The sequence below is a fragment of the Panulirus ornatus genome, chromosome 59 (assembly GCF_036320965.1).
Source record: "Panulirus ornatus isolate Po-2019 chromosome 59, ASM3632096v1, whole genome shotgun sequence".
NCBI lineage: Eukaryota > Metazoa > Arthropoda > Malacostraca > Decapoda > Palinuridae > Panulirus > Panulirus ornatus.
Window position 1 is genome coordinate 157,819 of NC_092282.1, and position 27,922 is coordinate 185,740.

At 39.9% G+C, this 27,922-nt stretch overlaps 1 protein-coding gene across 1 annotated transcript; it reads right to left on the minus strand.

The window, feature by feature from the left end:
• Positions 1–873: 873 nt before the first annotated feature.
• Positions 874–27,560, minus strand: LOC139767251 (uncharacterized). Its single transcript, XM_071696409.1, has 3 exons — positions 27,520–27,560; positions 8,331–9,558; positions 874–3,627 (listed from the first exon to the last, which is right to left on the minus strand). The coding sequence occupies exons 2-3, from the start codon at positions 9,448–9,450 to the stop codon at positions 2,036–2,038; spliced, it is 2,712 nt and encodes a 903-aa protein (XP_071552510.1). The 5' UTR covers positions 9,451–9,558; positions 27,520–27,560; the 3' UTR covers positions 874–2,035.
• Between the last annotated feature and the right edge of the window lie 362 nt (positions 27,561–27,922).

Below are 27,922 nucleotides of genomic sequence, written 5' to 3' on the forward strand. Positions count from 1 at the left end.
CAGAGAGATGATGAGGGTGTGTTGAAATGGTTGCACATATAGAGAGAATGCATGAGGAAAGGTTGAAAAAGAGGATATATGTCATAAATGGAAAGGACAAGGAGAACAGGCTGACCAAACTGGAAATTGAGGAGCCTGAACATGCAGGATGGTAAAAGGTATGCCAAAGTTAGAGTGGATTGGAACAATATGGTACACAGGGGTCAAGGTGCTATCTATGGACTGAACGTGTACATGTGAGCCATCCAGGATAAGCCATGGAAAGGTCTGTGAGGCCTGGTTGTAGAAGGAAGCAATGATTTGAGTGATTTAACATGACAGCTAAAGAATGGATGAGTGGATGCAGCCTTTCTTCGTCTGTTCCTGGCATTACCCCGCTACCTGCTAACACAGAAAAAAGTTATCAAGTATCATGAAAAAGGAAAAAAAAAAAAAAAAAAAGCTACTCCTTACAAAAACCATCTGAACAACTTGCTCACTGCTTGAGCACTACACATCAAAGGGGCTAGTTGCTATGAAGATATTGGCAAGTATGGAAGACAATACTTTGAGACAGACTGGTACATCATCAGATATGTCTCATGATGTTTCAAAAAATCCCATGCTGTTACTCAACCAAGAGCAAAAAACAATTTATATGTTACAAAATGTATTATCAGATTTTTTCCGCAGAATAACAAATCCATAAATGTTTGAAAACTAAGTCATACTTAATTAGTAATAGCTTTGCATCAGCTAGAAATATCATCTGACAGTGAACTACAGTAATTATACTATTAAAATGTCACATACACTTTCCTAAAGTTGTACAATAACCTGCAAGCATTACATTTAGGCATAATACTTCTAAAGCAGGTTATCCATGTACACTAATTTTACCTTTCCACTGACATGTTAATTTATTGTCAACAATGTAACAGCTGTACACAATAATTGTTACCATCAGTATTATCTATTAGACTTATCATTAAAATTTCTATATCCCTTTCTACACCACACATTTGATTTCAAGGCACTTGGGTGAACTACCAAAAAGTAACAAAATATCAACGGAAACACTCATTGTCAACAGACAGCAATGTGTCTTGCAGTATCAATAATTAATGCATTCAACTATAAGTGGATTCTGACATGAGGAGATAACTATGAATTATCATTTGATTATTATGATTCATTAGAGACAAGTGTAAAATTATACTTTTCTTACTTTCAAATCTTAAGTTTCAGTGAAATATATATGCCTAAAGATTTTACTGGTTTCAACTTTCACTATATTTAAATTCATCTCAATAACCTGCTGAATAGAATTATCATAAGCAATACTTGAAAATACTATTGAAGGATCATCAATAACAAGATCTATTTCTAAAGTCTTCCAGAATAATTCACTTTCCTAACAACATTCCCTATCAAGAGACCTCTGATTATTGAAATCAAACCAGTAATGTTCACCAGCATGCATATTCTCTTTCATGTTGTTCTGCCCATGTTAAAAAGCTACATCTAGTACATGATCTCAAGATTTGCAGTACAATAAATCAGTTATCTGCAAAGAAAAGTTATACAATCTACATTTCTGTTGTAACAATGTACAAAAGGTAAACAATAATGAGCTAGATCAAAAACACTGAAGGCACAAAAAAGGCACTATGTGATTTAAATCCCCCTAGTAACAAAATACGTATAAATGGGATTTACAAGGAAACAACTTAGCTTTAAAACTGGTTAAAATTCAATCAATATCAGGAAATGAAGAAAAGGTATAAAAAAAAATTATATATATATATATGTCCTAAAAAACAAGTTTACACACAGTGAGACAGTTGGAAGTAGCCACTAGACTATGAACACAGCAGTTGTACTAATAAAATAAAAATACCATGTAAATGAAATCTTGAATTCTTAAATAAGATCAAATTATGAATGCTTTGCAAAGTCTGTAACTTTAATCTATGTGGCTAATTTCGTTTCCTTTGCATTATATCCAAACTTCAATGGATTTAATAAGGACTCTCTTTGGAAGTGTGCATAGAAGTCAAGCTAGAGGATCTGCTTCTTCAATCTGCAATTCATGCTCTTCATACTCACTATCATCATCATCATCATCCAGTGTATTATCTTCATTTTCCATTGGGTCATCTGGATCAAGCTCCACCTCCACCTGAATTTCTTCTGCACCCTCACTTTGTAAAGTCAAAGCTCCTTCTGTTACATCAAACTCACTATTGTCAATTAAGTTTTCCATTGTGTCATCTATGCTAATTACATGTTGTGAACTGCTCTTATGTATGACTGGCACTAAGTCTCCCTCTGGGGTTTCTTGCCAGTTTTCTCTTTCATGAGCACGAAGATGTTCTCTTAGCTCTATGCGATCCTTGAAATCTTCCCGAAGACATATAACACATATCAGCATGTTTGAATGATACTTCTTGCGGTGACATCGTAATGCTGCTTGGTCAGTAAAGGTTTTGTCACATAAGTCACAAGAAAATGGCCTTTGACTAGTATGTTTCATAACATGTGTTTTAAGATTTTCACGATTATCAAATGACTTCCCACAACTCTGGCAACGAAAGGGTTTCTCACCAACATGAGTACGCTCATGACGTATCAATCCTACTATCTGTGTGAAGGTTCGACCACAAAGGCTACATGCATAAGGCTTCAGTCCAGAGTGAATCCGTTCATGTGCTTGAAGACCAGATTTGAAGCGAAATGGACGGAAGCATACACTACATTGGAATGGTTTTTCCCCAGTGTGAAGCTTCATGTGTTGCTTCAAGTGAGTGTTGCGAGAAAATCCTTTACCACATACCCTACACTGAACAGGACGTTCTCCTGTATGAATTCTCATATGGGATCGCAAGTTGGACTTCTGATTAAAGGAGGCATTGCAAAATCCACAAGTAAATGGCTTTTCACCAGTATGAATACGCATGTGACGAATGATATCAATCCTTTGACGATACCTTTTGCCACAGACATCACAAGGATATGGTCTTTCCCCTGTGTGTATTCTTATATGAGATATAATATGATCCTTTGTTTTAAAGTCTCGAGTGCAAAAAGGACACCGAAAGGAATTGAAAGGTGTTATGGCAATGTCACAAACATTTTGCTCCTGCGATTCTGTTTCAATCCGAATCCTCAGAAATCGATGCTCATTCTCTGTAAATTCTCCGATTATTGTTGTGTTGCTTTTTGGAGTAAGTATGCCTTTGAGGTTCATGCCAACTCTTTTGCTGCCAAGATTTCTCATTAACGCAGCTGTTTTTTCAGCACCAGGTGGAACATGGCAGCTTACAAAATCTTTAACATTGACATCGTCTGGGATCAGGATATTAACATCTCGCTCTCGTGATTTCATTTTGCTATTCAAATCTTCTTGCCCAATAGCCTTCTGAAGTGTAGTGCTCTTAACACCAGTGAGAGCCTTCAAAAGTTTTTTCTGGTTATTTTCTACTTTATCTTCATGATCTAGTCCCAGAGCTTCAGCTTCTTCAGGTGAAATAGACACTAATTTACCCTCTGATGTCCGGATGTAAAACCTTGGTTGTATGGGCAGTCTGATTTTGTTTGTCACTCCAAGAACCTGTCGCAGCTGCTCATCCCTAGCCAACAATTCACCTGTTTAAAAAATAAAAAATAAGGCTTATCATTTTTCAGGAAAATCCATAACAAACTAAAATAAATGGCACTATGAATGAGATTTGGTGCAAAACAAGTATATTACTGTTCATCTATCAACATTGCACCTAATCAATGCTTTACATTGGAGATACATTCCTGGATGTAACTGGCCAACAACTGCTTACCAAAGTGTCTGGAGTATAAGAGCATGGAAGCTATCTTGTGGATATTTGTGCTGAGAGGGGTTTATTCCTTGCAAACATCCTTATTTAGCACAAGATGATCCACATATATACATGGATGAGGAATGATGAAAGAGAAGAGCAAAAGGCTTTGACTGCCTATGTGGCAGAGGATAAAATATTAAGAAAGGCCATGCTAAATGCTAGAGTTGTGAGAGGATTCTCTGGAGATTGACCATTTTGCAGTTCTTGTGGGGGATGAGGATCAAAGAGAAGTGGAGGTATGGAATAAGAAAGAATGGAGATGTAAAAGTGTTGGCAAGCGAGATGAATAAAAAAAAAAAAAAACCTTCCCGCATGTGCGCGAGGTAGCGGTAGGAAAAGATAGAAAAGAAAATGTAAAAAGAAAATATTTGCACAGGTAGACCTAATTTACTAATCTCTCTTTAACATCAACTACAGTGAATTAATATCATCATATTCTTACACTCAAACATTTTGCTCCTGCGATTCTGTTTCAATCCGAATCCTCAGAAATCGAAATGCTCATTCTCTGTAAATTCTCCGATTATTGTTGTGTTGCTTTTTGGAGTAAGTATGCCTTTGAGGTTCTGCAACACTCTTTTGCTGCCAAGATTTCTCATTAACGCAGCTGTTTTTTCAGCACCAGGTGGAACATGGCAGCTTACAAAATCTTTAACATTGACATCGTCTGGGATCAGGATATTAACATCTCGCTCTCGTGATTTCATTTTGCTATTCAAATCTTCTTGCCCATTAGCCTTCTGAAGTGTAGTGCTCTTAACACCAGTGAGAGCCTTCAAAAGTTTTTTCTGGTTATTTTCTACTTTATCTTCATGATCTAGTCCAGAGCTTCAGCTTCTTCAGGTGAAATAGACACTAATTTACCCTCTGATGTCCGGATGTAAAACCTTGGTTGTATGGGCAGTCTGATTTTGTTTGTCACTCCAAGAACCTGTCGCAGCTGCTCATCCCTAGCCAACAATTCACCTGTTTAAAAAAATAAAAAATAAGGCTTATCATTTTTCAGGAAAATCCATAACAAACTAAAATAAATGGCACTATGAATGAGATTTGGTGCAAAACAAGTATATTACTGTTCATCTATCAACATTGCACCTAATCAATGCTTTACATTGGAGATACATTCCTGGATGTAACTGGCCAACAACTGCTTACCAAAGTGTCTGGAGTATAAGAGCATGGAAGCTATCTTGTGGATATTTGTGCTGAGAGGGGTTTATTCCTTGCAAACATCCTTATTTAGCACAAGATGATCCACATATATACATGGATGAGGAATGATGAAAGAGAAGAGCAAAAGGCTTTGACTGCCTATGTGGCAGAGGATAAAATATTAAGAAAGGCCATGCTAAATGCTAGAGTTGTGAGAGGATTCTCTGGAGATTGACCATTTTGCAGTTCTTGTGGGGGATGAGGATCAAAGAGAAGTGGAGGTATGGAATAAGAAAGAATGGAGATGTAAAAGTGTTGGCAAGCGAGATGAATAAAAAAAAAAAAAAATAAAAAATAAGGCTTATCATTTTTCAGGAAAATCCATAACAAACTAAAATAAATGGCACTATGAATGAGATTTGGTGCAAAACAAGTATATTACTGTTCATCTATCAACATTGCACCTAATCAATGCTTTACATTGGAGATACATTCCTGGATGTAACTGGCCAACAACTGCTTACCAAAGTGTCTGGAGTATAAGAGCATGGAAGCTATCTTGTGGATATTTGTGCTGAGAGGGGTTTATTCCTTGCAAACATCCTTATTTAGCACAAGATGATCCACATATATACATGGATGAGGAATGATGAAAGAGAAGAGCAAAAGGCTTTGACTGCCTATGTGGCAGAGGATAAAATATTAAGAAAGGCCATGCTAAATGCTAGAGTTGTGAGAGGATTCTCTGGAGATTGACCATTTTGCAGTTCTTGTGGGGGATGAGGATCAAAGAGAAGTGGAGGTATGGAATAAGAAAGAATGGAGATGTAAAAGTGTTGGCAAGCGAGATGAATAAAAAAAAAAAAAATAAAAAATAAGGCTTATCATTTTTCAGGAAAATCCATAACAAACTAAAATAAATGGCACTATGAATGAGATTTGGTGCAAAACAAGTATATTACTGTTCATCTATCAACATTGCACCTAATCAATGCTTTACATTGGAGATACATTCCTGGATGTAACTGGCCAACAACTGCTTACCAAAGTGTCTGGAGTATAAGAGCATGGAAGCTATCTTGTGGATATTTGTGCTGAGAGGGTTTATTCCTTGCAAACATCCTTATTTAGCACAAGATGATCCACATATATACATGGTTATGAGGAATGATGAAAGAGAAGAGCAAAAGGCTTTGACTGCCTATGTGGCAGAGGATAAAATATTAAGAAAGGCCATGCTAAATGCTAGAGTTGTGAGAGGATTCTCTGGAGATTGACCATTTTGCAGTTCTTGTGGGGGATGAGGATCAAAGAGAAGTGGAGGTATGGAATAAGAAAGAATGGAGATGTAAAAGTGTTGGCAAGCGAGATGAATAAAAAAAAAAAAAAATAAAAAATAAGGCTTATCATTTTTCAGGAAAATCCATAACAAACTAAAATAAATGGCACTATGAATGAGATTTGGTGCAAAACAAGTATATTACTGTTCATCTATCAACATTGCACCTAATCAATGCTTTACATTGGAGATACATTCCTGGATGTAACTGGCCAACAACTGCTTACCAAAGTGTCTGGAGTATAAGAGCATGGAAGCTATCTTGTGGATATTTGTGCTGAGAGGGAAAGAAAAAAAAAAAAATGGTTGTAAACACTCCTAAGAGACTCGCAGACAGACAATTCTGTGACCTTTTACCACCAACAGAAAGAAAAGGCTCTAAAAACAATTTTGTGCCCAATGTATAATTCATACAAAGTCTGTCAGGCAAACACAAACAGTCATTATTAGGGTAAAGAGTAGGATACAGCTTTGTGTTTTGAGATTGCTTCAAGGACTTTCACACAAAGAGAAACTACTGACATATATAATCAAGGATATTCTGTAAATATTGTATAGTTTAGTATGGTTTACATAAGAAATGAAAAAGAAGAGCAGAAAGAATAAGTAAAAGAATGTTTAATGTGTTGTTTCTGTGTGACCTAGGCATATTTCAATACAATTTCAACATTTTTTTCTAAACACTAAAACAAAATATATATCAATACATATGAACAAACAAAACCTATGTGCAGTAGATAATCATACTTTATTCCATCAAAATTAAACAACAAAATGCCTTATATCTCAAATATTGGAATGATGTGGAGTAATCAAGGGATTAAGAGTAAATGAGCTGTCATTACAGAAGGATGCAGAGAAGACTGAGCAGCTCAAACTATTGCACAGCTATGGAAGTTTAAGGGTCTCATATGCTTTTAACAATATACTTGATTAAGTTAAAAGGTCAAACATTTTCATTTTCTATTTCTTTAAAAATCATTAGGCAGCAGCACTAAAAAAACAGACCAAGCTTCATACTGAAATGGATAATATGAATTGCTAAAAATGTGGAGGAGTATGTCAGTGAGACATTATATCATTTTGATACAAATCCAGGACCTCTTTGTGAAGGGACCCTTGGGCCATACATCCAAGACCCCCCCTTATCCAAGGTGTGAAAAACTGGCCTTGTAGAGAGGAGCAAGTCATAGCAGTTATTCAAGATATGAACAGATATGAGTTTCAAAACTTAGCAATGTAGGGAAAGACACAGACATCACAACAGCCTACCCTTGACTTGCTATCAGCCACAAAGTAATCATGTGACATAATGGCTTGCTGAGCATCATGTACAGCTATTGGATTTCTATTGACAAGCATTAACCAGTCTCGTAAGTATTATGGTGTTAAAAGTGGGTGAAAGTCAGTGGAGATATACCTATTTTGTAAGTAAAACTGTGTTATAACCCCCCCTGTGAGTACGTATTCCTCCCCCTACTGCTAATAGGGCTAAGCCCTGAAAAGAAAGTATTTATTTATATTTATTTATTTGTCTTTGTCGCTGTCTCCTGCGTTAGCGAGGTAGCGCAAGGAAACAGATGAAAGAATGGCCCAACCCACCCACATACACATGTATATACATACACGTCCGCACACACAAATATACATACCTATACATCTCAACGTATACATATATACACACACAGACATATACATATATACACATCTACATAATTCATACTGTCTGCCTTTATTCATTCCCATTGCCACCCCGCCACACATGAAAAAAAAAAACCTTCCCCCGCATGTGCGCGAGGTAGCGGTAGGAAAAGATAGAAAAGAAAATGTAAAAAGAAAATATTTGCACAGGTAGACCTAATTTACTAATCTCTCTTTAACATCAACTACAGTGAATTAATATCATCATAATTCTTACACTCAAACATTTGCTATCCACGAAATAATTTTTACTACAAAAAATGAAGAATCAAGTTACTTACTCTGCTCATCCTTAGGTTCTTCTTTGATTGGGACATCAAATATGGTATCTGGTCTTGAAACATCCTCAAACGTCTCCTCTAGTTCCTTTTGTGGGTCTCCATGCTCTTCCTTAACACTCACACCATCAACAATCACTGTCTCGTCAGCTGGTGCCTCTTTAGGCTCTTCCTTAATTTGAATGTTTAAGTAGGCAGGAGGTTTAGCTGAGATTCCATTTTTGATCTGACTGGTAGAAAGCATTTTATGTGTCTCCTCAACACTCTTAAGGGGAGGAATGGGAATCTGTGGTGAAAATGTACCTGCAATAAACTGAGCCTTTGGTGCTATTTTCTGAAGTTTGGGATTAAGTTTCACAGGAACAGGCTTTCCAACTACCTTAAAAGTTGTTGTCCCACCATTCAAAATCATCAATGGGCTAGATGAGGCAGCAGTGGAAGTAATGGGTTTAGTTACAGTGGAAGTGGTAGTGGGTGTGGCAGTTGAATTGCTAAGGACAGTTATCATCTGAGGAAATGATGTATGCAGTTCCTTTTTTATGTCCACTGGTGAAGCTTGGGAGCTTTGCCTAACCACAATAGGCTGACTAATCCCAGGAACTTGCAACATTATGGGTTGGCCAGTCGTGAGAGAAGATTTCTCTGTGGTTACTGTGGGTTTAAGAATAACTGTGCGAGGAACATTTGAAGGAACCACTGGACTGAATTCTGGTTGTGATTCAGTTGATAACAAGGCTACTTGAGTGGATATGCAAGCAGGCTGACTATAATTTCTGGGAACTAACAAAACTTGCCTGCTTGTTGAAGGTTTCGAGGCATTTACAACATTGGTCAGAAGCAGCTTCTTCCCAGTTGAGGTCTGCACTAAGCGCATATTGGACATATTGTTGGAGTTTGAACTCATCTGCAGCAATAGAGGCTGGGCACTGATTTTTGAAGGACTGCTAATGTGATCTGTTGTTGCAGGCTGGATATTCACCTTTGAAGAACTGGTCACAGGATTACTGGTTTTGAGAAGAATTGGTTGCACAGGATTTGTAGTCATCTGTTTTGTTGGCTGCGCCCCCATCATCACTAGAGGAGGCATATTTCCTCCACTGACTGGGATAATAACTTTCTTCATATTTCCATATTTTCTTTTCTATGATAGTACATAAGAAAATCAACAAATAAGTGTAATGAACTAAAGAAAAATAAATAAAAAATATGTTCAAGAATCACATCTTGTAATCTGAAAAGAAAAATTGAGTGTGATAAATCAAACAGGACAAACATTAGGAATCAAATCACTTAAATTTTACAAATATTTGCACTTTATTTTATCAAACTACTTGAATGTCAATGCATTCAATTGATACTGATTACTTTGGGGATCTTAATGTTCATGATAAGGAATGGTTGAAATCCTCCCATTCAGATGGTAAGGAAATTGAAGCCCCTACATTCTCCATTCTCAATGATCTTAAGCAAATTATCTCCCACCCTCCCCATATTCCTGACCACTACAACCACTTTCCTAATATTCTGGATCTGTTTTCACCTTTAATCCACCCGTTGTAACTACACAATCTTACCCCAACTGATTCATCTGATCACACTCTTATATATGTATCTATTTGAACAGCACCTCCCCTATCCAGCAGCCCCTTCTACATGTAATTACTGGCATCTCAACAAAGTTGACTGGAATAACTTACAAAAATTCTTTTCTGACTTTCCTTGAGAAAATTACTGTCTCTTTTATAGTGATGCTTCTGTCTGCCAAATGCATAGCACAGATTATTTCGGGAATGGAAGCTTTTATCCCCTCTCCCTCCATGACAACCTATTCTTCCAATCCTTGGTTCAACCTTTCCTGTTCTAAGGCCATTCAGGCATATAAGGCTTGGATAAACTCTACTTCCTCCAACTTTCATTAGGCATTTATAGCTCCATAATCATTGCAAGTATATTATCTGCGAGACAAAGCATTTCTTTATTCAAAGGAAGTGAGATAACCTCGTCATCAAAAGTCATTCTGGTCATTAGTGAAGGGCATCGCTAACAACTTCTGTCACTCTTCCTTTCCTTCACTTTTCCATTCCAACAGTACTATAGCTATCTCTCCCAAAGACACAGCAACTCTGTTTGGTTCCTGATTCTCCCCTAACTCCACCTTGGAAGATTCTAACATTCTCTCACCCCATGATGCTCCTCTTACTAATCCTATGCCCCTCCCCACAATCTCTTTTCAGACTGTCAGAAAAAAACTTTTTTCTCTAGACAAAAGCAAGGCTTATGGTTCTGATGACATCCATCACCATGTACTGAAAGAGTGTGCCTCTGAAACTGGCCCTATGCAAGCTCATCTGTTCTGTTTCAGTTTAAAAAGCAGAAATCTCCTTCTCCTTGGAAGCAAGTGTTGGTACATCTTGTCACTAAGAAAGGTGACCATTCTAACCCCTCAAACTATCATCCTATTGGTTTGACATTTACTATTTCTCAGGCCTTTGAATCCCTCCTAAATTCTCATACCCTCAGACACCTTCGACTCTCACAGTCTTCTCTTTGATCATCTGTATGGTTTTTGTAAGGCTAGATCCACTGGTGATATTAGCCCTAAAAAATTTTGGGGAATCCTATGGGGTTGTCCTTTACATATCCTAAGCTCTCCTCTTTTGTCTCCCCTCGCTCACTTTGCTTGCTCATATCTAGCTTCCTTTCTGGCCAATCTATCTCCATGCTTGACCACCATGAGGGACTTGTACACCAGATATGCCTCAAACACCATAAATACACATAACTATCATGTACCTGACATACACTTGGCTCCCAAGCCTTCCTTGACCTAACTTCTGCCTTTTCGTCACCTCCTTCCTTCCCATACATTTTGCACCATCACCAATATCTCAGGTCCTGTCCTGTCCCCTACACTTTTTCTTTTATCAACAATTTCCTCTCTTCCAAAAATAACCAGATGCATTCATATGCTGACAACTGAACTTGGATTCCTCTACATCCTCCAATGCTGCTCCTTGTTCTCACACTCAATCTGCATCGCAAGTCAACAAAATTTCCTCAATAAACATGAACTTAGACAGGATCAGGGAAATAGCTAAGTCTGCCTTAAAGAAACTGGGAGTTCTATTATATGTCAAAATCTTTTAACCTCTGAACAGTTGCTTTGTTTATACAAAGGACTGATCTGTCCTTGTATGGATTTCTGCTCTCACCTCTGGGGTGGTTCTAGCTGTGCAGTTTGAGAGTAGAAAGTGGTGTGACTTATAAACTCTCCCAGGTTAAGTCAAAACTTGACCCGCCTGCCCTATGCTGCAATGTTGATTCATTTTCCTTCTTCAATAGGTATTACTTTGAGTTTTACACCCAAGAGCTAGCTGCCTGTGTGCACTCACCACTTGTTAGAACATGTAATACTCAGCAGCCTGCGGCATCAAATGATCACTGTGTGGCCATTGGCATCCCAAGGGTGGGTTATTTTGATATATGTTGCTTTCCCTCCACCTGGAAACTCTGAAACTCTCTACCCTCTCATGCTTCTCCCAACAACTACAACATATGCAAGAAAAAAAAGGGTTTTTCACTTCCTCCAAAATTCATAAATACTCTTTGTTTCTTCTTTTTCCCTTTCATAATACTCTGTATGTATATATTTATTTATTTATTTATTTATTTATTCATTTTGCTTTGTCGCTGTCTCCCGTGTTAGCGAGGTAGCGCAAGGAAACAGACGAAAGAATGGCCCAACCCACCCACATACACATGTATATACATACATGTCCACACATGCAAATATACATACCTATACATCTCAATGTATACATATATATACATACACACACAGACATATACATATATACATATGTACATAATTCATACTGTCTGCCTTTATTCATTCCCATCGCCACCTCGCCACACATGAAATAACAACCCCCTCCCCTGGTCATGTGTGCGAGGTAGTGCTAGGAAAAGACAACAAAAGCCCCATTCGTTCACACTCAGTCTCTAGCTGTCATGTAATAATGCACCAAAACCACAGCTCCCTTTCCACATCCAGGCCCCACAGAACCTTCCATGGTTTACCCCAGACACTTCACATGCCCTGGTTCAATCAATTGACAGCACGTCGACCCCAGGTATACCACATCGTTCCAATTCACTCTATTCCTTGCACGCCTTTCACCCTCCTCCATGTTCAAGCCCCGATCACTCAAAATCTTTTTCACTCCATCTTTCCACCTCCAATTTGGTCTCCCACCTCTCCTCGTTCCCTCCACCTCTGACACATATATCCTCTTTGTCAATCTTTCCTCACTCCTTCTCTCCATGTGACCAAACCATTTCAAAACACCCTCTTTGCAATATATATTGCAACTGAGGCCCAGCCTAAATGTAGACATTTCTCCATGATTGGAGCCCCCAACATATAAAAAAAATTCTTGATACTGGCTCAATATGTATCTGTACACATTATAAATATACATTAGAAATTATACCATTCTCCAATATATATATATTGAAGTGAGCTTGGGAAGGAGACTTGTGTGAAGAAGTACCAGGAGAGACTGAGTACAGAATGGAAAAAGGTGAGAACAAAGAATGTTCTGGGAGTGGGGGAGAAATGGGATGTATTTAGAGAAACAGTGATGGCTTGTGCAAAAGATGCTTGTGGCATGAGAAGCGTGGGAGGTGGGCAGATTAGAAAGAGTAGTGAGTGGTGGGATGAAGAAGTAAGATTATTAGTGAAAGACAAGAGAGAGGCATTTGGATGATTTTTGCAGGGAAATAATGCAAATGACTGGGAGATGTATGAAAGGAAGAGGCAGGAGATCAAGGGAAAGGTGCAAGAGGTGAAAAAGAGGGCAAATAAGAGTTGGGGTGGGAGAGTATCAATAAATTTTAGGAGGGATAAAAAGATGTTTTGGAAGGAGGTAAATAAAGTGCATAAGACAAGGGAACAAATGGGAACATCAGTGAAGGGGGCTAATGGGGAGATGATAACAAGTAGTGGTGATGTGAGGAGACGGAGTGAGAATTTTGAAGGTTTGTTGAATGTGTTTGATGAGAGAGTGGCAGATACAGAGCTAGGGAGAATGATTTGGTAAACAGAGAAGAGGTAGTTAAAGCTTTGCGGAAGATGAAAGCCGGCAAGGCAGCGGGTTTGGATGGTATTGCTGTGGAACTTATTAAAAAAAGAGGGTGACTGTGTTGTTGACTGGTTGGTAAGGTTATTTAATGTATGTATGACTCATGGTGAGGTGCCTGAGGATTGGCAGAATGCATGCATAGTGCCACTGTACAAAGGCAAAGGGGATAAAGGTGAGTGCTCAAATTACAAAGGTATAAGTTTGTTGAGTATTTCTGGGAAATTATATGGGAGGGTACTGAGAGAGAGGGTGAAGGCATGTACAGAGCATCAGATTGGGGAAGAGCAGTGTGGTTTCAGAAGTGGTACAGGTTGTGTGGATCAGGTGTTTGCTTTATAGAATGTATGTGAGAAATACTTAGAAAAGCAAATGGATTTGTATGTAGCATTTATGGATCTGGAGAAGGCATATGATAAAGTTGATAGAGATGCTCTGTGGAAGATATTAAGAATATATGGTGTGGGAGGCAAGTTGTTAGAAGCAGAGAAAAGTTTTCATCGAGGATGCAAGGCATGTGTACGAGTAGGAAGAGAGGAAAATGATTGGTTCTCAGTGAATGTCGGTTTGCAGTAAGGGTGCAAGATGTCTCCATGGTTGTTTAATTTGTTTATGGATGGGGTTATTAGGGAGGTGAATGCAAGAGTTTTGGAAAGAGGGGCAAGTATGCAGTCTGTTATGGATGAGAGAACTTGGGAAGTGAGTTACTTGTTGTTCGCTGATGATACAGCGCTGGTGGCTGATTTGGGTGAGAAACCGCAGAAGCTGGTGACTGAGTTTGGTTAAGTGTGAGAAAGAAGAAAGCTGAGAGTAAATGTGAATAAGAGCAAAGTTATTAGGTACAGTATGGTTGAGGGACAAGTCAATTGGGAGGTAAGTTTGAATGGAGAAACTGGAGGAAGTGAAGTGTTTTAGATATCTGGGAGTGGATTTGGCAGCAGATGGAACCATGGAAGCGGAAGTGAGTCATTGGGTGGGGGAGGGGGCGAAAGTTCTGGGAGCATTGAAAAATGTGTGGAAGGCAAAAATGTTATCTCGGAAAGCAAAAATGGGTATGTTTGAAGGAATAGTGGTTCCAACAATGTTATATGGTTGTGCGGCGTGGGCTATGGATAAGAGTTGTGCGAAGGAGGATGGATGTGCTGGAAATGAGATGTTTGAGGACAATATGTGGTGTGAGGTGGTTTGATCGAGTAAGTAATGAAAGGGTAATAGAGATGTGTGGTAATAAAAAGAGTGTGGTTGAGAGAGCAGAAAAGGGTGTTTTGAAATGGTTTTATCACATGGAGAGAATGAGCGAGGATAGATTGACAAAGAAGATATATGTGTCAGAGGTGGACGGAACAAGAAGTGGGAGACCAAATTGGAGGAGGAAAGATGGAGTAAAAAAGATTTTGAGTGATCAGGGCCTGAACATGCAGGAGGGTGAAAGGTGTGCAAGGAATAGAGTGAACTGGAACGATGAGGTTTACCGCGGTAGACGTGCTGTCAATGGATTGAACCAGAGCATGTGAAACGTCTGGGGTAAACAATGGAAAGTTTTGTGGGGCCTGGATGTGGAAAGGAAGCTGTGGTTTCGGTGCATTATAAATGACAGCCAGAGACTGAGTGTGAATGAATGTCACCTTTGTTGTCTTTTCCTAGCACTACCTCGCGCACATGTGGGGGGAGGGGGTTGTCATTTCATGTGTGGCGGGGTGGCAACGGGAATGAATGAGGGCAGACTATAAATTATGTACATGTACATGTACATGTGCAGAAGATGAAAGCTGGCAAGACAGCATGTTTGGATGGTACTGCAGTGGAATTTAAAAAAAGGGGGGTGACTGTGTTGTTGATTGGTTGGTATGGATATTCAATGTATGTATGGATCATGGTGAAGTGCCTGAGGATTGGCAGAATGCATGCATGGTGCCATTGTACAAAGGCACAGGGGATAAAGGTGAGTGTTTAAGTTACAGAGGTAAAAGTTTGTTGAGTATTCCTGGGAAATTATATGGAAGGGTTTTGATTGAGAGGGTGAAGGCATGTAAAAAGTATCAGATAGGGGAAAAGCAGTGTGGTTTCAGAAGTGGTAGAGGATGTGTGGATCAGATGTGAGATTTTACATACTTTCTCTGTGAGAAATACATAGAAAAACAGATGTATTTGTATGTAGCATTTATGGATTTGGAAAAGGCATATTATTGGGTGGACAGAGATGCTTTGTGAAAGGTTTTAAGAGTATATGGTGTGGGATGTAAGTTGCTAGAAACAGTGAAAAGTTTTTACCAAGTATGTAAGGCATGTGTATAAGTAGGAAGAGAGGAGAGTGATTGGTTCCCGATGACTGTTTGTTTGAGGCAGGGGAGCATGCTGTCTCCATGGTTGTTTAATTTGTTTATGGATAGGGTTGTTAGGGAGGTGAATGCAAGAGCTTTGGAGAGAGGGGCAAGTATGCTGTCTGCTGTGCATGAGAGGGCTTGGGAAGTGAGTCAGTTATTGTTTGCTGATGATAAAGTGCTGGTGGCTAAGTTTGATAAAGTGTGTGAAAGAAGAAAGTTGAGAGTAAATGTGAATAAGAGCAAGGTTATTAGGTTCAGTAGGGTTAAGGGACAAGTTAATTGGGATGTAAGTTTTAATGGAGAAAAGCTGGAGGAAGTGAAGTGTTTTAGATATCTGGGAGTGGACTTGACAGCAGATGGAACCATGCAAGCAGAAATGAGTTACAGGGTGGGTAGGGAGCGAAGGTTCTAGGAGTGTTGAAGAATATATGGAAGGCGAGAATGTTATCTCAGAGAGCAAAAATGGGTATGTTTGAAGGAATAGTAGTTCCAACAAAGTTATATGGTTGCAGAAAGGCAAAAGGTGAGAGCAAATGACATGAGGGGAGTGGGGGAGAAATGGGATGTATTTAGGGAAGCAGTGATGGCTTGCAAAAAAGATGAATGTGGCATGAGAAAGGTGAGAGGTGGGCAGATTAGAAAGGGTAGTGAGTGTTGGGGTGAGGAAGTAAAGTTGTTAGTGAAAGAGAAGAGAGGCGTTTGGATGACTTTTGCAGGGAAGTACTGCAAATGACTAGGAGATGTATAAAAGAAAGTAGCAGGAGGTCAAGAGAAAGGTGCAAAAGTTGAAAAAGAGGGCAAATTAGAGTTGGTGAGACAGAGTATCATTAGATTTTAGGGAGAATAAAAAGATATTTTGGAAGGAGGTAAAAAACGTGCATAAGAACAAATGGGAACATTAGTTAAGGGGGCAAATGCAGAGGTAATAACAAGTAGTGATGAAGTGAGAAAGAGATGGAGTGAGTATTTTGAAGGTTTCTTAAATGCGTTTGATGATAGATTGGCAGATATAGGGTGCTTTGGTTGGGGTGGTGTGCGAAGTGAGAGGGTGAGGAAGAATGGTTTAGTAAACAGAGAAGAGGTAGTGAAGAATTGCAGAAGATGAATGCTGGCAAGGCAGTGGGTTTGGATGGTATTGCAGCGGAATTTATTAAAAATGGGGGTGACTGTGTTATTGATTGGTTGGTAAGGATATTCAATGTATGTACGGATCATGGTGAAGTGCCTGAGGATTGGCAGAATGCATGCATATTTGCATACTGCCAATGTACAAAGGGAAAGGGGATAAAGGTGAGTGTTCAAATTACAGAGGCATAAGTTTGTTGAGTATTCCTGGGAGATTATATGGGAGGGTATTGATTGCAAGGGTAAAGGCATGTACAGAACATCAGACTGGGGAAGAGAAATGTGGTTTCAGAAGTGGTAGAGGATGTGTGGATCAGGTGTTTGCTTTGAAGAATGTATGTAAGAAATATTTAGAAAAACAAATAGATTTATATGTAGCATTTATGGATCTGGAGAAGGCATATGATACAGCTGATAGAGATGCTTTGTGGAAAGATTTAAGGGTATATGGTGTGGGACGTAAGTGGCAAGAAGCAGTGAAAAGTTTTTACCAAGGATGTAAGGCAAGTGTACAAAGAGGAAAAGAGGAAAGTGGTTGGTTCTCAATGAATGTTGGTTTGCGGCAGGGGTGCGTGATGTCTCCATGGCTGTTTGATTTGTTTATGGATGGGGTTGTTAGGAAGTTGAATGCAAGAGTTTTGGAGAGAGGGGTAAGTATGCAGTCTGTTGTGTATGAGAGGGCTTGGGAAGTGAGTCAGTTATTGTTTGCTGATGATACAGTGCTGGTGGCTGATTCGGGAGAGAAACTGTAGAGGTTGGTGACTGAGTTTGGTAAAGTGTGTGAAAGGAGAAAGTTGAGAGTAAATGTGAATAAGAACAAGGTTATTAGGTTCAGTAGGGTTGAGGGACCAGTTAATTGGGAGGTAAGTTTGAATGGAGGAAGACTGGAGGAAGTGAAGTGTTTTATGTATCTGGGATTGGACTTTGCAGCACATGGAACCACGGAAGCAGAAGTGAGTCACAGGGTGGGGGAAGGGGTGAAGGTTCTGAGAGTGTTGAAGAATGTGTGGAAGGCAAGAACATTACTTCAGAGAGCAAAAAATGGGTATGTTTGAAGGAATAGTGGTTCCAACAAAGTTATTTGGTTGCGAGGCATGGGTTATAGATAGGGTTGTGTGTAGGAGGGTGGATGTGTTGGAAACGAAATGTTTAAGGACAGTATGTGATGTGAGACGGTTTGATCGAATAAGTAATGTAAGTGTGAGAGAGATGTGTGATAATAAAAAGAGTGTGGTTGAGAGAGCAGAAGAGGGTGTGTTGAAATGGTTTGGACACAAGGAGAGAATGAGTGAGGAAAGATTGACAAAGAGGATGTATGTGTCAGAGATGGAGGGATAAGGAGAAGTGGGAGACCAAATTGGAGGTGGAAAGATGGAGTGAAAAAGATTTTGAGCGATTCGGGCCTGAACATACAGGAAGGTGAAAGGCATGCAAGGAATAGAGTGAACTGGAACACTGTGGTATACCATGGTCGACTTGCTGTCAATGGTTTGAACAGGTGGGGCCTGGATGTGGAAAGGGAGCTGTGGCAGTGCATTACACATGACAGCAAGAGACTGAGTGTAAACAGATGTGGCCTTTCTGTCTTTTCCTGGCACTACCTTGCTGGAGGAAGAAGGGGTGCTGTTTCCTGTGTGGCAGGGTGGCAACAGGCATGGATGAAGACAGCAAGTATGATTATGTACATGTGTATATATATACATGTCTGTGTATGTATATGTATGTATAGCTTTATGGGCATTTATGTATATATATGTGTATACGAGTGGTTGGACCATTCTTTGTCTGTTTCCTTGCGCTGCCTTGCTGACGCGGGAAATGGCGATTAAGTATAATGAAAAAGAATAAAACATATATATATATATATATATATATATATATATATATATATATATTTCTTTTTTTTGCTTTGTCGCTGTCTCCCGCGTTTGCGAGGTAGCGCAAGGAAACAGACGAAAGAAATGGCCCAACCCACCCCCATACACATGCCTTGATTCAATCCACTGACAGCACGTCAACCCCGGTACACCACATCGCTCCAATTCACTCTATTCTTTGCCCTCCTTTCACCCTCCTGCATGTTCAGGCCCCGATCACACAAAATCTTTTTCACTCCATCTTTCCACCTCCAATTTGGTCTCCCACTTCTCCTCGTTCCCTCCACCTCCGACACATATATCCTCGTGGTCAATCTTTCCTCACTCATTCTCTCCATGTGCCCAAACCACTTCAAAACACCCTCTTCTGCTCTCTCAACCACGCTCTTTTTATTTCCACACATCTCTCTTACCCTTACGTTACTTACTCGATCAAACCACCTCACACCACACATTGTCCTCAAACATCTCATTTCCAGCACATCCATCCTCCTGCGCACAACTCTATCCATAGCCCACGCCTCGCAACCATACAACATTATTGGAACCACTATTCCTTCAAACATACTCATTTTTGCTTTCCGAGATAATGTTCTCGACTTCCACACATTCTTCAAGGCTCCCAGAATTTTCGCCCCCTCCCCCACCCTATGATCCACTTCCGCTTCCATGGTTCCATCCATTGCCAGATCCACTCCCAGATATCTAAAACACTTCACTTCCTCCAGTTTTTCTCCATTCAAACTCACCTCCCAATTGACTTGACCCTCAACCCTACTGTACCTAATAACCTTGCTCTTATTCACATTTACTCTTAACTTTCTTCTTTCACACACTTTACCAAACTCAGTCACCAGCTTCTGCAGTTTCTCACATGAATCAGCCACCAGCGCTGTATCATCAGCGAACAACAACTGACTCACTTCCCAAGCTCTCTCATCCCCAACAGACTTCATACTTGCCCCTCTTTCCAAAACTCTTGCATTCACCTCCCTAACAACCCCATCCATAAACAAATTAAACAACCATGGAGACATCACACACCCCTGCCGCAAACCTACATTCACTGAGAACCAATCACTTTCCTCTCTTCCTACACGTACACATGCCTTACATCCTCGATAAAAACTTTTCACTACTTCTAACAACTTGCCTCCCACACCATATATTCTTAATACCTTCCACAGAGCATCTCTATCAACTCTATCATATGCCTTCTCCAGATCCATAAATGGTACATATAAATCCATTTGCTTTTCTAAGTATTTCTCACATACATTCTTCAAAGCAAACACCTGATCCACACATCCTCTACCACTTCTGAAACCACACTGCTCTTCCCCAATCTGATGCTCTGTACATGCCTTCACCCTCTCAATCAATACCCTCCCATATAATTTACCAGGAATACTCAACAAACTTATACCTCTGTAATTTGAGCACTCACTCTTATCCCCTTTGCCTTTGTACAATGGCACTATGCACGCATTCTGCCAATCCTCAGGCACCCCACCGTGAGTCATACATACATTAAATAACCTTACCAACCAGTCAACAATACAGTCACCCCCTTTTTTAATAAATTCCACTGCAATACCATCCAAACCTGCTGCCTTGCCAGCTTTCATCTTCCGCAAAGCTTTTACTACCTCTTCTCTGTTTACCAAATCATTTTCCCTAACCCTCTCACTTTGCACACCACCTCGACCAAAACACACTATATCTGCCACTCTATCATCAAACACATTCAACAAACCTTCAAAATACTCACTCCATCTCCTTTTCACATCACCACTACTTGTTATCACCTCCCCATTTGCACCCTTCACTGAAGTTCCCATTTGCTCCCTTGTCTTACGCACTTTATTTACCTCCTTCCAGAACATCTTTTTATTCTCCCTAAAATTTAATGATACTCTCTCACCCCAACTCTCATTTGCCCTTTTTTTCACCTCTTGCACCTTTCTCTTGACCTCCTGTCTCTTTCTTTTATACGTCTCCCACTCAACTGCATTTTTTCCCTGCAAAAATCGTCCTAATGCCTCTCTCTTCTCTTTCACTAATACTCTTACTTCTTCATCCCACCACTCACTACCCTTTCTAATCAACCCACCTCCCACTCTTCTCATGCCACAAACATCTTTTGCGCAATCCATCACTGATTCCCTAAATACATCCCATTCCTCCCCCACTCCCCTTACTTCCATTGTTCTCACCTTTTTCCATTCTGAACTCAGTCTCTCCTGGTACTTCCTCACACAAGTCTCCTTCCCAAGCTCACTTACTCTCACCACCCTCTTCACCCCAACATTCACTCTTTTTTTCTGAAAACCCATACAAATCTTCACCTTAGCCTCCACAAGATAATGATCAGACATCCCTCCAGTTGCACCTCTCAGCACATTAACATCCAAAAGTCTCTCTTTCGCGCGCCTGTCAATTAACACGTAATCCATATATATATATATATATATATATATATATATATATATATATATATATATATATATATATATATATATATATATTTTGCTTTGTCGCTGTCTCCCGCGTTTGCGAGGTAGCGCAAGGAAACAGACGAAAGAAATGGCCCAACCCATCCCCATACACATGTATATACATACGTCCACACACGCAAATATACATACCTACAAAGCTTTCCATGGTTTACCCCAGACGCTTCACATGCCCTGATTCAATCCACTGACAGCACGTCAACCCCGGTATACCACATCGATCCAATTCACTCTATTCCTTGCCCTCCTTTCACCCTCCTGGATGTTCAGGCCCTGATCACACAAAGTCTTTTTCACTCCATCTTTCCACCTCCAATTTGGTCTCCCACTTCTCCTCGTTCCCTTCACCTCCGACGCATATATCCTCTTGGCCAATCTTTCCTCACTCATTCTCTCCATGTGCCCAAACCATTTCAAAACACCCTCTCCTGCTCTCTCAACCACGCTCTTTTTATTTCCACACATCTCTCTTACCCTTACGTTAGTTACTCGATCAAACCACCTCACACCACACATTGTCCTCAAACATCTCATTTCCAGCACATCCATCCTCCTGCGCACAACTCTATCCATAGCCCACGCCTCGCAACCATACAACATTGTTGGAACCACTATTCCTTCAAACATACCCATTTTTGCTTTCCGAGATAATGTTCTCGACTTCCACACATTCTTCAAGGCTCCCAGGATTTTTGCCCCCTCCCCCACCCTATGATCCACTTCCGCTTCCATGGTTCCATCCGCTGCCAGATCCACTCCCAAATATCTAAAACACTTTACTTCCTCCAGTTTTTCTCCATTCAAACTTACCTCCCAGTTGACTTGACCCTCAACCCTACTGTACCTAATTACCTTGCTCTTATTCACATTTACTCTTAACTTTCTTCTTTCACACACTTTACCAAACTCAGTCACCAGCTTCTGCAGTTTCTCAAACGAATCAGCCACCAGCGCTGTATCATCAGCAAACAACAACTGACTCACTTCCCAAGCTCTCTCATCCCCAACAGACTTCATACTTGCCCCTCTTTCCAAAACTCTTGCATTCACCTCCCTAACAACCCCATCCATAAACAAATTAAACAACCGTGGAGACATCACACACCCCTGCCGCAAACTTACATTAACTGAGAACCAATCACTTTCCTCTCTTCCTACACGTGCACATGCCTTACATCCTCGATAAAAACTTTTCACTGCTTCTAACAACTTGCCTCCCACACAATATATTCTTAGTACCTTCCACAGAGCATCTCTATCAACTCTATCATATGCCTTCTCCAGATCCATAAATGGTACATATAAATCCATTTGCTTTTCTAAGTATTTCTCACATACATTCTTCAAAGCAAACACCTGATCCACACATCCTCTACCACTTCTGAAACCACACTGCTCTTCCCCAATCTGATGCTCTGTACATTCCTTCACCTTCTCAATCAATACCCTCCCATATAATTTACCAGGAATACTCAACAAACTTATACCTCTGTAATTTGAGCACTCACTCTTATCCCCTTTGCCTTTGTACAATGGCACTATGCACGCATTCCGCCAATCCTCAGGCACCTCACCATGAATCATACATACATTAAATAACCTTATCAACTAGTCAACAATACAGTCACCCCCTTTTGTAATAAATTCCACTGCAATACCATCCAGACCTGCTGCCTTGCCGGCTTTCATCTTCCGTAAAGCTTTTACTACCTCTTCTCTGTTTACCAAATCATTTTCCCTAACCCTCTCACTTTGCACACCACCTCGACCAAAACACCCTATATCTGCCACTCTATCATCAAACACATTCAACAAACCTTCAAAATACTCACTCTATCTCCTTCTCACATCACCACTACTTGTTATCACCTCCCCATTAGCGCCCTTCACTGAAGTTCCCATTTGCTCCCATGTCTTACGCACTTTATTTACCTCCTTCCAGAACATCTTTTTATTCTCTCTAAAATTTAATGATACGCTCTCACCCCAACCCTCATTTGCCCTCTTTTTCACCTCTTGCACCTTTCTCTTGACCTCCTGTCTCTTTCTTTTATACAAATGGTAACTTCAGTGAAGGGGGCTAATGGGGAGGTGATAACAAGTAGTAGTGATGTGAGAAGGAGATGGAGTGAGTATTTTGAAGGTTTGTTGAATGTGTTTGATGATAGAGTGGCAGATATAGGGTGTTTTGGTCGAGGTGGTGTGCAAAGTGAGAGGGTTAGGGAAAATGATTTGGTAAACAGAGAAGAGGTAGTAAAAGCTTTACGGAAGATGAAAGCCGGCAAGGCAGCAGGTCTGGATGGTATTGCAGTGGAATTTATTACAAAAGGGGGTGACTGTATTGTTGACTAGTTGATAAGGTTATTTAATGTATGTATGATTCATGGTGAGGTGCCTGAGGATTGGCGGAATGCGTGCATAGTGCCATTGTACAAAGGCAAAGGGGATAAGAGTGAGTGCTCAAATTACAGAGGTATAAGTTTGTTGAGTATTCCTGGTAAATTATATGGGAGGGTATTGATTGAGAGGGTGAAGGCATGTACAGAGCATCAGATTGGGGAAGAGCAGTGTGGTTTCAGAAGTGGTAGAGGATGTGTGGATCAGGTGTTTGCTTTGAAGAATGTATGTGAGAAATACTTAGAAAAGCAAATGGATTTGTATGTAGCATTTATGGATCTGGAGAAGGCATATGATAGAGTTGATAGAGATGCTCTGTGGAAGGTATTAAGAATATATGGTGTGGGAGGCAAGTTGTTAGAAGTAGTGAAAAGTTTTTATCGAGGATGTAAGGCATGTGTACGTGTAGGAAGAGAGAAAAGTGATTGGTTCTCAGCGAATGTAGGTTTGCGGCAGGGGTGTGTGATGTCTCCATGGTTGTTTAATTTGTTTATGGATGGGGTTGTTAGGGAGGTGAATGCAAGAGTTTTGGAAAGAGGGGCAAGTATGAAGTCTGTTGGGGATGAGAGAGCTTGGGAAGTGAGTCAGTTGTTGTTCGCTGATGATACAGCGCTGGTGGCTGATTCATGTGAGAAACTGCAGAAGCTGGTGACTGAGTTTGGTAAAGTGTGTGAAAGAAGAAAGTTAAGAGTAAATGTAAATAAGAGCAAGGTTATTAGGTACAGTAGGGTTGAGGGTCAAGTCAATTGGGAGGTGAGTTTGAATGGAGAAAAACTGGAGGAAGTGAAGTGTTTTAGATATCTGGGAGTGGATCTGGCAGCGGATGGAACCATGGAAGCGGAAGTGGATCATAGGGTGGGGGAGGGGGCGAAAATTCTGGGAGCCTTGAAGAATGTGTGGAAGTCGAGAACATTATCTCGGAAAGCAAAAATGGGTATGTTTGAAGGAATAGTGGTTCCAACAATGTTGTATGGTTGCGAGGCGTGGGCTATGGATAGAGTTGTGCGCAGGAGGATAGATGTGCTGGAAATGAGATGTTTGAGGACAATGTGTGGTGTGAGGTGGTTTGATCGAGTAAGTAACGTAAGGGTAAGAGAGATGTGTGGAAATAAAAAGAGCGTGGTTGAGAGAGCAGAAGAGGGTGTTTTGAAATGGTTTGGGCACATGGAGAGAATGAGTGAGGAAAGATTGACCAAGAGGATATATGTGTCGGAGGTGGAGGGAACGAGGAGAAGAGGGAGACCAAATTGGAGGTGGAAAGATGGAGTGAAAAAGATTTTGTGTGATCGGGGCCTGAACATGCAGGAGGGTGAAAGGAGGGCAAGGAATAGAGTGAATTGGAGCGATGTGGTATACCGGGGTTGACGTGCTGTCAGTGGATTGAATCGGGGCATGTGAAGCGTCTGGGGTAAACCATGGAAAGCTGTGTAGGTATGTATATTTGCGTGTGTGGACGTATGTATATACATGTGTATGGGGGTGGGTTGGGCCATTTCTTTCGTCTGTTTCCTTGCGCTACCTCGCAAACGTGGGAGACAGCGACAAAGCAAAAAAAAAAAAAAAAATATATATATATATATATATATATATATATTATTATTATTTTGCTTTGTCACTGTCTCCCACATTTGAGAGGTAGCGCAAGGAAACAGAAGAAAGAAATGGCCCAACCCACCCCCATACACATGTATATACACACACGTCCACACACGCAAACCTACACACCCATACATCTCAATGTACACATATATATACACACACAGACACATACATATATACCCATGCACACAATTCACACTGCCTGCCTTTATTCATTCCCATCGCCACCTCGCCACACATGGAATACCATCCCCCTCCCCCTCATGTGTGCGAGGTAGTGCTAGGAAAAGATAACAAAGGCCCCATTCGTTCACACTCAGTCTCCAGCTGTCATGCAATAATGCCCAAAACCACAGCTCCCTTTCCACATCCAGGCCCCACACAACTTTCCATGGTTTACCCCAGACGCTTCACATGCCCTGATTCAATCCACTGACAGCACGTCAACCCCGGTATACCACATTGATCCAATTCACTCTATTCCTTGCCCGCCTTTCACCCTCCTGCATGTTCAGGCCCCGATCACTCAAAATCTTTTTCACTCCATCTTTCCACCTCCAATTTGGTCTCCCACTTCTCATTCCCTCCACCTCCGACACATATATCCTCTTTGTCAATCTTTCCTCACTCATTCTCTCCATGTGCCCAAACCATTTCAAAACACCCTTTTCTGCTCTCTCAGCCACGCTCTTTTTATTTCCACACATCTCTCTTACCCTTACATTACTTACTCGATCAAACCACCTCAGCTATACCTAATCTCATGACTTAGGCTTCCAATAGTTAAAAAAAAAAAGCCATATGAAACAAAAGTCAAAAGTTAAATCCTTTCTTGCTTTTTGCAAAAGAGCAGCCCTTTTCAGGTTAAGCCAATGCAGTTGCAAGAATTTCCTGAACCACTCATTAAGACATCTAATTTTGTGATGTATATAGTTATACAAATGATTTCACAAAGTATAAAAAAGACGTCACAGGAACAATAAAAGAAATGTCTTTTACCCCTAAACAGGGGTTACCTGGATGGGGGTAAAAAAAAAAGTAAATAGCATCAGACTCCAAGACACTGTATGTTACATTTTTCTTACTGACACAAACCATCTCTGTGCACTTTAAATCAGATACATAATATCAATATAAAAAAAGTCAGTTGATGCCAAGCAACTGGGGAAAACTGGCAAGTTTTTCAGGATTTTTGAGAAGTTTTATACTTTTAATCACTTCTCAAATATAAACTACAATTTCTGATGAAGGAAAAAGAAGTCCTGTGTCTTTAAAAAAATTCTAAATAATTAACTTCTATATTAGGGTGCAAGCTAGCTGGCTCATTTTTACCCTAAGTCATTGAATATTTATTCCTCAAAAGACTATACATCTCGGTGATAAGATTTCCAGATTATGCCTGCCAATTAATGGCTATCCCCAAAATGTTAACCCCACTTATTCTTATACTTTAGTTTCACCTTGTATAATATCATTCAGCTAATCATTCAAATCATCCTCGACTTCTTTAAATGCTAGATTGTAAAACAATCTTAACAATATCAACCAATATTCAAAGCTAATATTTGAATTACTTTCAGGAATGTTAGGTTAGCTTTTTAATGGACTGGCATTCTTTCATTTTAATCTATGGAACTAAGTTTTTCTTTGGTAAAACAGAAATTCTAATTTCACCTAGGATAGCAAATGTTTATAGTATATATACATATATTTCCAATGTAGTCCTTTTGATATAATTCATGTAAAGATTAGTAATCCAAACGAAAACAATACCAACCAAAGAAACCTACCATTCTTAAAAATGTCCACTGGAGTATATCTCGACTGTTTCGATTTCCTTGGTATGTTTTATCAATTACCATACAAAAAATTCGCCGCGTCGTCACTAATGTCGACAAACTCAAAAATGTTATTTACCCAAGCAACGGATGCTGTATAAAACTTGTTTTATTAACTAGAGTATCATCTCAACCACTTAAACCCAATCTAAATTTACATCCTTCCGAATACAATAGAATACGTCATTTGTACTTACATGATTTCATGAACTAAAGACTTACGGTTACTCCAAGACTATATCAGTTTGGACAAGAGGTCTCCCAAAACAGTCTTCTTTCAAACTTTAAGTCTAACCACTAAGAATTAGCTCAACAATCTCTAACCATTCATTAATATACACAGATAATTAACGAAAACTAACTTTGTGAACTTACGTTTCCCAACGCCTCAACTTTTGTTTACGTTTTGAAGCAACATGTGATGCGTTTGAAAACGACAGAATATGAATATAACATTACCCATGAAAAACTATGCTTCAAATATTTAACAAAATAGGTAAAAATATGATAAAAGATATAATTTATCAGTGGCATATCAATTTATCGAGACTAAAGGGAATGAATATTGACACCTACTTTTGTATTAATCAATCGCGAATGATCACTCACTGATGTCGGCAATCTAGCTTGGCGGTGTTCAAGGCCACGCAAAGTCGCTGTGAACTCTGGGTAACACGTCTGCCAACCTTATAACTGAAGCACCGACCATGATTTTGTTTTATATAGGTTCCTTTGATTTCTATATTTCTTTTCGAGATCACATATGAAAGTGTAAATA

Bases quoted from the DNA above. Each gene is read 5' to 3' on its own strand.
- LOC139767251 (XM_071696409.1), bottom strand. From the start codon at position 9,450: ATGAAGAAAGTTATTATCCCAGTCAGTGGAGGAAATATGCCTCCTCTA. The intron at 3,628-8,330 runs GTAAGTAACTTG...TTTTTTAAACAG, and splicing joins AGAACCTAAGGATGAGCAGA to GTGAATTGTTGGCTAGGGAT.